The sequence below is a fragment of the Kryptolebias marmoratus genome, linkage group LG17, assembly GCF_001649575.2.
Source record: "Kryptolebias marmoratus isolate JLee-2015 linkage group LG17, ASM164957v2, whole genome shotgun sequence".
Taxonomy (NCBI): domain Eukaryota; kingdom Metazoa; phylum Chordata; class Actinopteri; order Cyprinodontiformes; family Rivulidae; genus Kryptolebias; species Kryptolebias marmoratus.
The window spans coordinates 13,374,554-13,384,922 of NC_051446.1; the positions used below are offsets into that span (position 1 = coordinate 13,374,554).

Consider the following 10,369-nt stretch of genomic DNA (forward strand, 5'->3'; position numbering starts at 1 on the left):
TATCTAAACTGCCTCTAGTCTTCAAGCTATTTCATCTCCGTCTGTATTTGTAACCTCACACACACACACACACACACACACACACACACACACACACACACACACATTCATCCAAACCTCTGTCCTTGTCTCTGTATAGTAGAAAAGAGCAGCTCAGTAGCACATTTGCAGACCTGCTATCATCTCGGAGCAGTCTATCAAAACAACAGGCCTGTTCTGTGTGTTCAGTCTGTGCTCACAGATGTATAAATATTTTTAAGACACCTTGCCTTTTTTTTTTTTTTTTAGGGTGACAACAGACTGTTTTGTTTTGTTTGTTTTTTTCCCATTCCCACACCACAAATCCCATGTCACTAAAAATAAGCGGTGATAAATCAAAGGTCGAAGCTTTGGAGCCTTAAGAATAAAGCCTTCATCCAGTGTGCTCAGGTGTTTGTATGTCAAGTGGAAAACGCCTTGAGCTCTTCTGACAATGAGGCCGAAGTAAAGCCCGTAAACAAGCTCACGCATACTTATGAACGCATGTGCACACGCACCAGCAACCGAACGAGTCTTAATCCACACATGCATGCTGTGGCGTCAGGTCTAAAAATAACCCTGTGCTCCCACAGGTTCATCTCGTCTCATTGCTTAACATGGGAAAACTGTCGTATCCAAGACAACCACGAGGAGCCCGCTGCCTCTTTTTTTTTTTCCTCTCTTCTTTCCCGGCTCTTTGCCATGGCAACAAGGGAAAATGCGTAAAATAATAATAAGCTGGAGCTCAAACTGGGTCTAATGAAAGGCCTAAAGTACTATTTAATACTCAGTTACTCCCAGTCTGAGAAAATGCTTTAAATCAGAACTAATTTCTTTTTTAATCTGCTGTAAGAGAAGACCTGTATGTTTATTCTTCCGTTTTCAAATTTAATTCTACACTGAACTCTGTTCAGGGCGTCCCCCACCCCGACCCCCACTGTGACCCTGTACAGGACAAAGCGGGTGCGAGAAATGATTAATGAATATTTGAATGATTCACGGTTGAATGGCTGGAAAATAAAAGCGCTCCATGCATGCAAATCAGAGCGGCTGCATGGTGGCAGGAATCATCAGAAGACTTTATCGCTTTAACCAGGGTCAAAAAGAATATAAAGTCACAATCAAACTTTATTTTAATACAACTTGACAATCCAGTTAGAAAGGTAAAAACAGCTTGTAGCTTTTGTCCACAGTGGCCATCTCAACCCTGTGAGAAACTCAATGTTTTATCTTTATCTCCTCAGTTAAATTCTTTCAGTGAATTTGAGACTTCTGTTTATTTCCACAGTAAAAACAGCATCAAATAATTTACTATCATCACTAAAGGTCAGATGTCTTGATCGGTGTCATGCGTCGTCCTTTTTCAGCTGATACAGGCTATAATCCCGCCTCTCCCGCTCCCTTTCGTGACAAAATCTTTAAATAAATTAGCTGTAGTGGCCATCTTGTATTGGATTAACAGTCTACCTCTAATGCTAATTTTTTGTAGATTTTATTCAAATCTGTCCAGTAGTTTATGAGATATTTTGCTAACAGACAAACAGGCTTGACTCCAAATGTCAATAGCAAAGTTTGGAGCAAAGATCTCGTACAATGTGTAGCTCTAAGAATATGAGTTGGGGATCGGTCTCGACTACTACCACACAAAACTGTTGTTAAATATATGTAAAGCCGACTGAACTATAGACATTTTTGTGTTTTGTAATGTCCGTTAGTTGTGGTGGCCATCTTTAATTGGACTGGCTCTAAAGGTTGATCAATTGTGGGTATACCTCTAATCGTTACTTTCTGAGAGTTTCATTAAATTCTAACCTGTGGTTCATGAGATATTTTGCTAACAGACAAACAGAGTTGATGCTGATTGTTAATGGCAAGGATTTAAACAAAGATCTGACATGATCCGTTAGTGTTTAGAGTATGTGCTGGGGATCAGTTTCAGCTACTACCACACCAAATTTTAGCTCAATATCTGCAAAGTTGACTCAGGTACAGCCACTTTGGTGTTTGCTAAGTTCCATTAGCTGTGGCCGCCATCTTGAATTGGGTTGACTCCAAAAGTCAATCAGTTGGAGACACACACCCAAAGTCTACTTTCTGAGACTGTCAGTAAAATCCAGTCCAGTGGTTCATGAGATATTTTGCTAACAGACGCCCAAACCGAGGCGAACACCCATGAGTTACCCAGGGGAGTCGTCATCACATTGTCTGGATTTCATTTAAACGTCACTCTCCTGTGTTCCTGAGGAGGCAGATATAACAGGATCGGGAACATTAATCTTTTTCGGTGTCACTCAAAACTCAGGTCAGGTTAAAACATTTTTCCATGCCTCCTGATCAGAAGCAGGGTCTTTTTTATTTTTCACTGACGCCACAGATCCCGGAGGGGGGGGGGCTGAAAGAAAGCTGCTGAGACTTCAACAGATAATTCGGTCAGAGAAATTGAATACAAATGGATCCTTTTACAGAACCCTTCCTCTCAGTCAGCTACAGTACACCAGAGTTTCTGCTGAACGCAGTAATTAATCACTCAGCACCTGAAAGCAGTTAAACAGAGTACCGTCACGGTCAGGAACCGGGGGGAGGTTTTTTTATTAAGAGTACTCTGAGTGCTGCGTTCAATAACTTCTTGAGTATAATAAAATCAACTCGATACACACACACATAGATAGTGTGTGACCAGTATCAAAGGATTTGTGTTATTCTGCATTTCTTTGAGGTCGTAGCTTGTCATCTGTTACCTTGACGTTACATTTTTTTTTTCCTTACGATCCACTGGTGAAAATGTATTCAAATCTACAAGAAACGATTCGCAGCGAAGGACAGATTTTTCAAAGTCTACAAAGTCCCAGTTGAAGCCGAGCTCTAAAATCTTTTTTTTAAAAAAAGAAAAGGAAAGGAAAGAAAGAACCACGACAGAAATACTTCCTTCCACAATCTTAACGTCAGCCCCCTCAGCTGCCAAAAAGGCCTTGGAATTCACGGTAAATCTCCCACTTCCAAAGGAATAACTGATAAGGAGCCAGAGGTTTTCTTTAATCCCGGTGAAAAGCTCTTTGAAATGAAACTTCTCCGACCGCGACGTCACATCAAAATTTAATGCTGGGACTTTCATTTGGTTAAAAGTGATGATAGATCGGGGAGCTTCTCAGGAAGCTCATAAACTCATAAAAGCAACGACTCTGCCGGACTCTTCCAAAACACATATATTAGTCTGTAACCGTTACACGTTGATAAATGTCTGCAAGCTTTTATAAATATAGTTATAAATATTCTGTTCAAATATTACTACAACAACATTAAAACAAAGAGCCCAGCTTCTACTTTTTGAGACTTTATTTGAAATATTTTGCTTTGCCTTCAAATGATTTGTGACAATTCTGACCTAAAAATAATGTTTTCATTTAAACTGGTCCGAGTTTTATGGTTTAAATCTGTTGACGCCTTTTGACCCAAACAGAGGTGCGAACATTCTTGAGGCTAAGACCTAAAAAAGGGGCTCTGTAAAAATGTTGTAATTTAGAAGATCAGAAATGCATTTTCCTGGCACATGGCTGGGAGGGTGTTGGGGGTGTTGGGGGAGTCCAAAATCAGCAGCTTTCGACGACATTTGGTGAGAAATTTTGGCTTTTTTAAGGACTGGGAGCATTTTCAGAAATCAGATGGAGAATTCATTTAGCCAAGACAAGAAACTATCTCCAACGGCAGTCAACCTGAAGTAAGCACTCTTGTAAAAGACTGAAATAGATTGTCTTGGCATTCTTTCAGCTGAGAGGAAAGCTATACCAGATGTGCAAAGAACTACTAAATAAACCACAGAGTAAACATTAAGAAAAGGAACCTTTATTATTACCACCATGTTCCTTGCTTTTGTTTGACCACTAAATTCTGCGATCTGTTCCGGAAATTCTCCCGCTGGAGTTTGGAATGTCTCGGCACAGCTTACGCGCACACGTCCTTAGCTCCAACTTCTGCTTTAACGCCCTCCACCGCTTGATTTCCTGCCCGAAGCAGCTCCCCTCCTGTCGACTCGCACCCCTTTAGTCGCCGTTTCTTCTCAGGAGAAGAACTTTAATATCTGTTGAGGCTGACTGAAGGGAGCTCGTCAATATTCAGATGTAAACAAACGGCTCGAAACTGTTGGCAACAAAACATGACTACTGATAGTGCTCATTTATTACAATTTATACAGCAGACTTTTGGCAATGAATAATGCCTCAGTGGTTATTTTTACCAAAAATGATACACATATAAAAAAATCCAATCAAAAACAGTGAATAAACATGTATTTTGACAGCTATTATGGCTTTAATATTTAACCATATACAGTTCAAAAAGTGTCTCATATTCTCTAATTTAATAAAAGGTGCTATAATATAAAAAAGACAGCGTACTGCTTTATAGCTCAAGCTCATAAATAATGATAATAAAAACAATTTGTATATAGTTTTGGTTTTACATTTTAATACATATTGTCTACAAAAATGAAGTCTTCATGTCCTACACACCAGCAGCACGTGCCCTCAAGCGACCACCTCGGTATGCTTGTGAGCATGCGCAATGACAGCGAACAGGTGCATGACGTCTGTCCAGTCTTTGTCGACGGGGAAAAGAAATACGGGCGACGCTTAATTTGGCAGTAAATTGCCAGCCGTGTTTACCTGTCACCGCTGGTGGGTAGTCCCTCAGTTAGCCTGACCCAAAACGGCTCGTGGCTTCTGGTTTAGGGGGAATGAGGGAGGCACGAGCCTGCTGTGTAGGGAATTCTCGCGTGCGGAATGTCCGTAACCTCGAGAAATGACCGCGGCAGCAAATGATGCTGGCGATACCGTGGGCTTTAATGGAGACACGGAGTACCAAAGGAGAGAAATTATTTAACCAGCAGGCGGCCACGAAGGTGGAAGACGTCTCTGCCTGAATTAAAAAAAAAGCTCAAATAAAAGCTAGTCGCTAACACAGACCGAACACGACGCTCACCGCCTTCAATAAGGATAAGGACAACAAAGCGCTCACCTGCCCTGCCCGGGTCACCTTTTATCCGGATGCTTCTCGCTTCACGAGACGCGGCGAAGCACCTCTCGGTCGCTGAAGGGCGGCAGGTGGAGGAGGAAGGCGGAGGGTCCTGCTTTATCCCGAGCTGCGGGCACTTTCACGAGACAGAAACCACCAGCTACGCACACAAACTGCTGCCTTTGCCTAAAACGGCTCCGGCGTCGTTACGAGCAGCGCCATTGTTCAACCAGGTGTCCAAAATAAAATGCAAAAAAACAAAAACGGGACGTCCAAAAGGGCTCCGTGGCGCGTCTTTCGGTCTCTCTGCCCTGCGTGAAGTTGATGCCTCTCCGCTGGCGCTGATATGAACCCGTACAGGAGAAGAAAAAGCAAGCCGAACGCGCAGATGTGCGCTTAAACGGCGCAATGGCGACATCTAGTGGCGGCGACAGGGAACAACAACTACCAAAACCAAAGTCTGTTTCAGTCCACTCAGATCTTTATTTCAAAGACTCCCTTTTTTGATACAAATTATGTACAATTTTATTGAAAGGACAAATACATACAGTAACTGACCGAGGCACACAGACATAAGGAAAAGAGAGATTTGCATGCACATTAAAGAATTAAATGTTTAGACTGTGTCCAGTGTCCAGTGCAGGTTGTCTCTTGAGAGGGTTTTTGATTGATGGTGATGGACGGGAGGTAATATCGGGCTCATTTACCAGGGATCAACACTGTCAGAGCTGCATGAGAGAGAAAAATCATCATTATTTATGTAGATTTAATTCATGCTAATGTGAGATACATAAAAGGTTTGGCAGATGAGCTACTCTGGTGTCAAAGTAGAAGTGTTTTAAGGGTATATTACGCTGACAAGCACTGAGTTTATTGGTTTATTTGTAAAGACAAACTGGAGTTTTAAATCCCCTCTCTTTTCCATTATGCTGGACTAGTGGGCATTTAATAATAAATGTAGGCCAGTGAAGGCGCAGCAGCGTCAGGTTGTCTCATACACTCATAATGTAAATAGGTTTAGGCTTGTCACTTTTCTTAAATTATCACTGGATTTAGGGAGACTTCCATGTGTCGTTTTTTTCCTCACCGTGGCTCCGAGTCTTGGCTCGAGTCGGCCCCGAACAGCAGCCAAGCCACCGCCTGCTCAGGGGACGACCTCTTCCCATACCTGCAAGAAGAAATCAAACACCTGCATGTAATGGCAGCAATCAAACATTAGTGAGGAAAAGCCTCCTTTCGCCCTCCGTGCTTTCCGAAGCGCTCTCTCAGATGTGACCCCCATCAACCCTGCTATGAATTTCAACCTTGGGAAATCACTTTTTTTTTTTCTTTTCTTGAATCATCAAGCTGTGAACAAAGGAGCTGCAAACACCCCGTAGAGCCTTTGTGCTTCTTTTCGCAATCTCTGCAGTCCAATCACAAATCAGATGTGCAATTATCTGAGGAGGGGGAGATGGAAAGGGAGGGTTTTTCAGGCAGTCTGCTCTGACTTTGCTGTCTGTACCTAAGCCTAAACCTTTGCGGAGCTACAGCCAAAGAAGAGGGGTTCTTCTAAGGATAATACCAAGTTCCATTATGTTCAGCCCTTTTCACCTAAAGAGAAACTAACTGAGGAGTTTCAGGGCTCACTCTGACAAGAAGCATGCATTGGGGACCTAAAAGTGCTGAAAAGGAGATGGGCTCTTATTAAGAATTAGAGGAGTGGGTTTAAAAGGATTTTATGGAGTTAAATGAAGGCACTCCACAACAAGAGCCTTACACTTTAAGGAAAAGTGGATCTACTTCATGTCAGCCAGACCATGAAAAAAAAAAACCTTCCCTCCCTTCTTTTTCGTAACTATTCAGGACTAAAAAGGATGTCTAAAACGAGCCTGACCTCTGCCTGGTGATGAGGTTGACGTAATGCCTGACAGCAGCGTGGTACTTGGCCCACTCCTCCGGCGAGGCGTTGGAGCCTGGGCTCTCCGGTTTGGGGGGGTAGGCGTCCGCGAAGCTGCTCCAACACACCAGGAGGCAGAGGACGAGAGCCGCGCACATCAGCCACGATCTCAGCATTCTGGCCATCTGAGGAGAGAAGAGAAAGTCGCCAGCTGAGGTGTTTGGGGCGACCTTCGCTGAAATGAGAAGTTTTCCGCCGGCAAAGAAAAGAGCGAAAAGACTTACAGTTTCTGACTTGTGTTGTGATGATGCTGTCCCCTCGGTGTTCCTGTCCTGCTTCTCTCTCCTCAGTCCACAGGCTTGGATATTTATAGTGAGGGATGGATACCTGATGCGCTCGGAGGAACTCTTTAACCACACCTCTCTCCGGCGCGCGAGAGCGGTGCGTAAAAACCGGGCAATTATCTGCACAAAAACTCCAATTATCCCTCAATCTTTCCACTCAGCTTCAAGTTGAACAAAAGCGTATGGAAAACAAGGGTGATTTTATTCCCCCCTGATATTTATTTTACTGCGCAAAGAAGAGTAGAGTAGTTCTAAAAGTGAAAATAAATAAATTAATTTAAAAAAACCTGCTGGAGTTTCCAAATTGCGCGCCACGGACAGCGCGCCAATAGCGTCTTCATTTTAATCAACTAAAGGCCTAGCATTGCTTGAAGGGATGCATATCGCCCGCCGCCTTTCACGCCAGAGCTTTAGACTAAGGTCATCTTAAGATTTATGAGCAATGGCAGAGTTGTAGTCGTTTTGGCCAAACCTTGAAAGTTAAGTTATGCGTAATCTCAAGCAATATTCCGACATGTCACACAGTCTCGCAGTATGTGTTGGGGATGATTCTCAGCTACCACCACATGAAATTTTAGCGCAGTGCCTGTAAAATTGACGGAGTTAGAGCCATCTTTGTGTTGGCTACGTTTGAATGGCTGTGGCGGCCATATTGAATTGAATTGACTCTAAAAATGAATCAGTTGTAGACGTGCATCCAGTGACTACTGTCCGAAAGTTTGATCAAAATCCACCCAGTGGGTCTTTAGATTTTGTGCTAACAGACAAACACACACACACAGACACGAGCAAAACCATTATTACCCACCGTGAATTCTGGTTATTTTAGCTCAGTAATGAGCCTTATGTCTTCATCACACTAACATCTCTTTACTCAGAAAGAAGAACCAGAGAGAAATCAGATAAAACAATCCAGGTTCAAGACTTTTTTTTTTTTTTTTTAAAAAAGCCCTTTCTGTCTGTCTTTAAAACATGGCACACTGCCATTTTCACTTGCTTTGGATTTTTATTTTAAAGTGTATCAAACACGGACTTTAGTCTGTGGTATTTCCAAACAAATGGATGCTTAATTTATCAGTTTACTTAAAAAAAAAAGGAACATCTTTGAGTGGACTATCAGAAGGAATCTCCTCCGGGAATTCCTGTCTGGGCATTTTGCTGTAAGTCCCTTGTCGGTCAGTGCCCTCATCAGTCCTGCATGAATTATTGAAATGGTGATAAAGCTTTTAATACGGTCTGCAGACAGAGGTCATAGACTATACACAGAACAATGTTTGACACGCTCCCGTTGAAACAAGCGTGGAGTGCTTTAGGGAAAGTCATGTGATGCTGTAAATGTCTAAAGATTGAATTAAATGACTCATGGTGCCGATGGATCAAACATCACAACCTTTTCCATTTAGGGTTCAGACCTGCACAGAAACATTTGGAGTGTGTGTGTGTGGGGGCAGAATTAAGAGATTAATATGGTTTAAGGATGCTTGTTTTACACGAGTGCCCTCATAAACTCAGTTTGAACACATTTATTGTGCGCCCGGTGCAGCAGCTCCTGTTTATCTTGGCTCTTCACAGTCTGCTGTTCGCCTCATGACGCCTGGCAGGTAGCTCTTATCCAGCGGTCGCTTTTTGGAGCGAGCGTACAAACATTTGCCTCTTTATTTTTCTGCGCCCCATTTATTGGTTAATTATGCATTTTCAGCTCTGCCCACAAACTTTCTATGGGGGGCTTTGTGATGGCCACTCCAAAACACTATCTTTGTCATCTTTAGGCCACTTTGTGACTGATTTGGCCGTCTGCTGAAGGGCGTCGTCCGCTCGGATGACCCACCTGGGCCCAAGCTTTAACTTCCTGGTTGGATGTTCAGTATTTCCACAGTTTTTTTTTTCCTCTTAATGCCATCTATGTTACGAAGTTCACAAGTTCCTCCTGTGGCAAAACAACCCCACAACATGATGCTGCCACCCCCGTACTTCATGGCAAAGCTGGTTCGAGGTTCCACGTTTTTCCTCCAACAGGTCGGTTTTCGTTTCATCAGACCACAGGACTTGTCTCCAGACATTAAGGTCTTTGTCCCTGTGTGCATTTGCAAACTGTAATCTGGCTTTTTTGATGTTGCTTTCAGAGTGATGGCTTCCTCCTCCCTGAGTGACCTTTCAGCTCATGTTGGTTCAGGATTTGTTTCACTGTGGATTATGACTCTCTGACCAGCTTTAGCAGCTTCTCAACAAGGTCTTTTGCGTTTGTTTTAGGGTTGATGCGCACATTTTGCACCAAAACACGTTCATCTCAGAACCACAAAACCTGTCCCCTTCCCGAGCGGCATGATAACGGGACATTCCCGTGCTGTTTGAACGGATGAACCTTCAGGTATCCGGAAATTCTACCCAAGGACGAACCAGAGTTGTGGAGTTCGGCTGATTTTCTTCTCTCGTGATGTCACTCAAAGAAGCTGTGGGTTTGAGGTGCCCTTAAAATAGATTCACAGGTGTATGGGGCGCCGTTTGTAAAGGAGCTTGTGCTAAAAATTCATGCCTAAATTTTGTCACATTTAGCTTCAAACACTGTTTAAAAATGTAGTGTTGATTTTCTGATGTCACTTTTTACAACATTTAGATTTAACATTTAACATTTAGATTTAACATTTAGCATTTAGATTTATATTTAGTATGTAGCTGTAACAATTACATGTAACTAGCTAAATGTTGTAAAAAGTGACATCAGAAAATCAACACTACATTTTTAAACAGTGTTTGAAGTTAAATGTGACAAAATTTAGGCATGAATTTTTAGCACAAGCTCCTTTACAAACGGCGCTCCATACAGGTGTGCCTCCACCAAACTCAGATGTTGTCAGCTAACCTGTCAAAAGCCTCCGACGCCGCAACACCACCATCGGGGCGTTCCTAAATTGTTTAAAGGCGCAGCAGTCTCACTTTGAAGAAAAGTGATAAAACATTCTGTCTTTCATTATTTGGGCATTTAGCAAATAGAATCAATTTGGAGAATCCAAAGTGACCTAAAACAGGAAACCTTTATTCTCATTTAATGTCAGACAGTGAAAAATGTAGGTCATGTGTCTTTTAACAGTGTATATCAACATCAGGTTTGAATTGTATTATT

The 10,369-nt window shown here is 42.5% G+C and overlaps 2 protein-coding genes across 3 annotated transcripts in view; both read right to left on the reverse strand.

Annotated features, from left to right (window-relative positions):
• mpp2b (membrane protein, palmitoylated 2b (MAGUK p55 subfamily member 2)) overlaps positions 1-5,386 on the reverse strand; it is a 37,566-nt gene extending 32,180 nt beyond the window's left edge. For both annotated transcript variants that reach the window (XM_017418598.3, XM_017418597.3), the window contains exon 1: positions 5,029-5,386. The gene's annotated coding sequence lies outside the window, so the exon portion shown is untranslated. The remainder of the gene's footprint in view (positions 1-5,028) is intronic.
• Positions 5,387-5,484: 98 nt separating this feature from the next.
• On the reverse strand, positions 5,485-7,279 carry pyyb (peptide YYb). Its single transcript, XM_017418369.3, has 4 exons — positions 7,189-7,279; positions 6,902-7,089; positions 6,113-6,193; positions 5,485-5,753 (listed from the first exon to the last, which is right to left on the reverse strand). The coding sequence occupies exons 2-4, from the start codon at positions 7,087-7,089 to the stop codon at positions 5,729-5,731; spliced, it is 294 nt and encodes a 97-aa protein (XP_017273858.1). The 5' UTR covers positions 7,189-7,279; the 3' UTR covers positions 5,485-5,728.
• Between the last annotated feature and the right edge of the window lie 3,090 nt (positions 7,280-10,369).